The sequence below is a fragment of the Cryptomeria japonica genome, chromosome 4 (genome assembly GCF_030272615.1).
Source record: "Cryptomeria japonica chromosome 4, Sugi_1.0, whole genome shotgun sequence".
Taxonomy (NCBI): domain Eukaryota; kingdom Viridiplantae; phylum Streptophyta; class Pinopsida; order Cupressales; family Cupressaceae; genus Cryptomeria; species Cryptomeria japonica.
The window spans coordinates 428,155,874-428,158,919 of record NC_081408.1 but is presented as its reverse complement, the minus strand read 5'-3'; the positions used below and the strand labels follow the sequence as shown (position 1 = coordinate 428,158,919).

Below are 3,046 nucleotides of genomic sequence, written 5' to 3'. Positions count from 1 at the left end.
TCAATGATAGGCATTAGAATGTGAACAAAAACCACTGTCAACAAGTGTCATGAGAAACCAATGAAATACAAATCATTCATATACCTGTACCACTGTGAATAGAACCAAAATAATCAAGTCCACCTGTAAATGTATGAGCAATATACATAACCAAAGAACCATACCTGCAAATGTGTAAAGCTCAAACCATCATGATAAGCCATTGTCACTATCAGTAACCAAGTCCTTTTTGTCATCAAGGACAACTAGAAAGGGCAACAAACTCCCCCTTTGTCCTTGATGGCAAAACTAAGCCATCATTAACTACAAAACATCTATATGCACCAAATAATACTACTGCCAATGTTAATGATCATAATGGTAGAAATAGATACCAACTGTAAGCCAAGAAGCAGAATGATATGCAAACTAGAAATGATACGACCACTATATGTAAAAAAAACCAGAAATGCCATGAAATGCCACTGTACTATGAATGTCAAAAATGTCAATGATGCAAAATTCTCCCCCTTTTTTTCTCAAGGACAAAGGGCAACTCAATAAGTGTTGCAAAAATAGAACAAATAGTAGTAGATAATCAAGTAAAGCAACAAAGTGCTTCTTGTGGAGAGCTATGCTCCAGCTCAACTTGTGCCGGGATGTTAGGAAAGATTAGATTGAGAGATAACTCCCAACCTTTCCCTGAACCTCTCAAATACCTCTTTGGACATGACCTTTGTGAAAATATTTGCAACTTGGGCTTGAGTAGGAATATACAACATTTGAAATTCATTAGCCAATACTCTTTCTTGCAGAAAATGATACTTAATATCAATATTCTTAGTGTGGTAATGCATAACAGGATTTTTAGAGAGATTTATGACACTAGTATTATCACAGAAAATAGAAATTGGCCTTTCAACTGTAATACCCATATCAGAAAGTTGATAAGACATCTAGATTAATTGGGTACAACAAGCTGTTTCTGCAATATATTCAGATTTTGCAGTGGATAGAGTGACACATTCTTGCTTTTTGTTGTGCCAGGCAACAAGACAATCTTCGAGGAAGAAAGCAACACCACTCATGATTTTTCTATCATCCATACATCCAACCCAGTCAGCATCAGTGAAACCAACAAGATTGAAATCATTATTTTGAGGATACCATAAACCATAGTCTAAAGTACCCTTAATGTACTTGAAAATTCTTTTCACAACATTCAAATGAGATTGTTTAGGTGCAGATTGAAAAAGTGAAACCAAACATACTGCATGCATCAAATCAGGTCTAGATGTAGTCAAATAAAGCAAGCTTCCTATCATTGATCTATACTTTGATTGATTTATCTTAGGTGAGTCATCAGATTTAGTCAACTTGCAACTAGTCTCCATTGGAGTGCTAACAAATTTGCAATCTGTCATGTTAAACTTCTTAAGCATCTCTTTTGCATATTTAGTTTGTGACATAAAAATGCCTTGCTCAAGCTGAATTACTTGAAAGCCAAGAAAGAATGTCAACTCTCCCAACATTGACATTTCAAACTCAGATTCCATTATTTTTGAAAACTTTTTAGACACAGAATCATTATTACATCCAAAAATAATGTCATCCACATATACTTCAACAACTAGAATATCATTACCTTCAACCTTGACATACAAGTTGCTGTCTACTCCACCTCTAGTGAATCCATTTGCTGTAAGGTGGGCATCCAATTTGGAGTACCAAGATCTTGGAGCTTGTTTAAGGCCATAAAGAGCCTTTCTCAGCCTGCAAACATGGTCTGGTTTATCTGCAGATACAAACCCTTCCGGCTATTCCATATATACTTCTTCATCAAGATAGCCATTAAGAAAAGCATTTTTGACATCCATTTGGTAAACTTTGAAATTCTTGTCGCAAGAATAAGCTAGAAAGATTCTGATTGACTCTAATCTAGCTACAGGTGCATATGTTTCACCAAACTCTACACCTTCTTGCTGTGCATAGCCTTTGCAAACAAAATGTGTCTTATTCCTAACAACATTTCCAGATTCATCAAACTTATTTCTAAACACCCATTTTCCTCCTATAGCATTTTTATCATCTGGTCTAGGCACTAGTCCCCATGTTTTACTCTTTTCTATTTAACCAATTTCTTCTTTCATTACATTCAGCCAATAATCATCAACTAAAGCATCAAAGATAGTTTTGGGTTCAAAATCAGTTACCAAATAGTAATGCTCAACCATTTGAGCTTGTTCATCACTTTTTGCTCTTCTTCTGGTAAGAACTCCTACATCCTTGTCACCAATGATCTGACTTTGCGGATGATTCTTGATGACAACTTTGGAGGGTGTTTTAGGAGGTGTGACTACTTTGGAACTTGCATCATCCTTTTTATTTGTTGAATCTGCTTCTACAGATTTAGGAGCTTTGTCAAGTCCTACTGGAGTATCCTCCTCAACATCCTACAAATTATCACCTAGAAGCAATTGCTCATCAAATCTTAAATTAACCGTTTCAACAATTTTATTCAATCTATTATTGAAATTGTGTCGACTTGAATTTCATCTTCAGAATAATACCTGCAGCATATTAGTTTCACAAAATACAAAGGAAATGCTACAGAAAATCCAAACTCAGCCAATGAAACTACATGAAATGAATATAAAATGAAAACATTATCACCTTCATGATTTAAGTCTCATTGTGTCCTAACTCCACTGTTCCTGGTTGCAGATTATTTTCTCTCAGACAAGCACTGGTAGCTTCCAAGATGACATATGAAGAATGGACTGATAGTTAATTGATACTATGATAATGCAAATGATATTAAGCTAAAATTCTATGAAAATGATTTATGCTCAAAAACTCTAAAATGCTATTTGCTTCAAACTCAAACTCACGGATGCAAAATGAAGACTCCTAGATGATTGTATGATTAGCTATTAGTCTATTAGTTTCAAAATTGTCTTAGGAGACCTCTTTTTATAGATTTTTGAGTGCATGAGCTTAGGTGGCAGAGATCAACGGTCATGATCAAATCTTGTAGATTGGATGGCTATGAACAAGAAGCTGAAGG

At 35.1% G+C, this 3,046-nt stretch overlaps 1 protein-coding gene across 1 annotated transcript; it reads right to left on the bottom strand.

Moving 5' to 3' along the window:
• Positions 1-935: 935 nt before the first annotated feature.
• Positions 936-2,558, bottom strand: LOC131031147 (uncharacterized mitochondrial protein AtMg00810-like). Its single transcript, XM_057962191.2, has 3 exons — positions 2,550-2,558; positions 2,133-2,432; positions 936-1,796 (listed from the first exon to the last, which is right to left on the bottom strand). The coding sequence occupies exons 1-3, from the start codon at positions 2,556-2,558 to the stop codon at positions 936-938; spliced, it is 1,170 nt and encodes a 389-aa protein (XP_057818174.2).
• Positions 2,559-3,046: the final 488 nt, after the last annotated feature.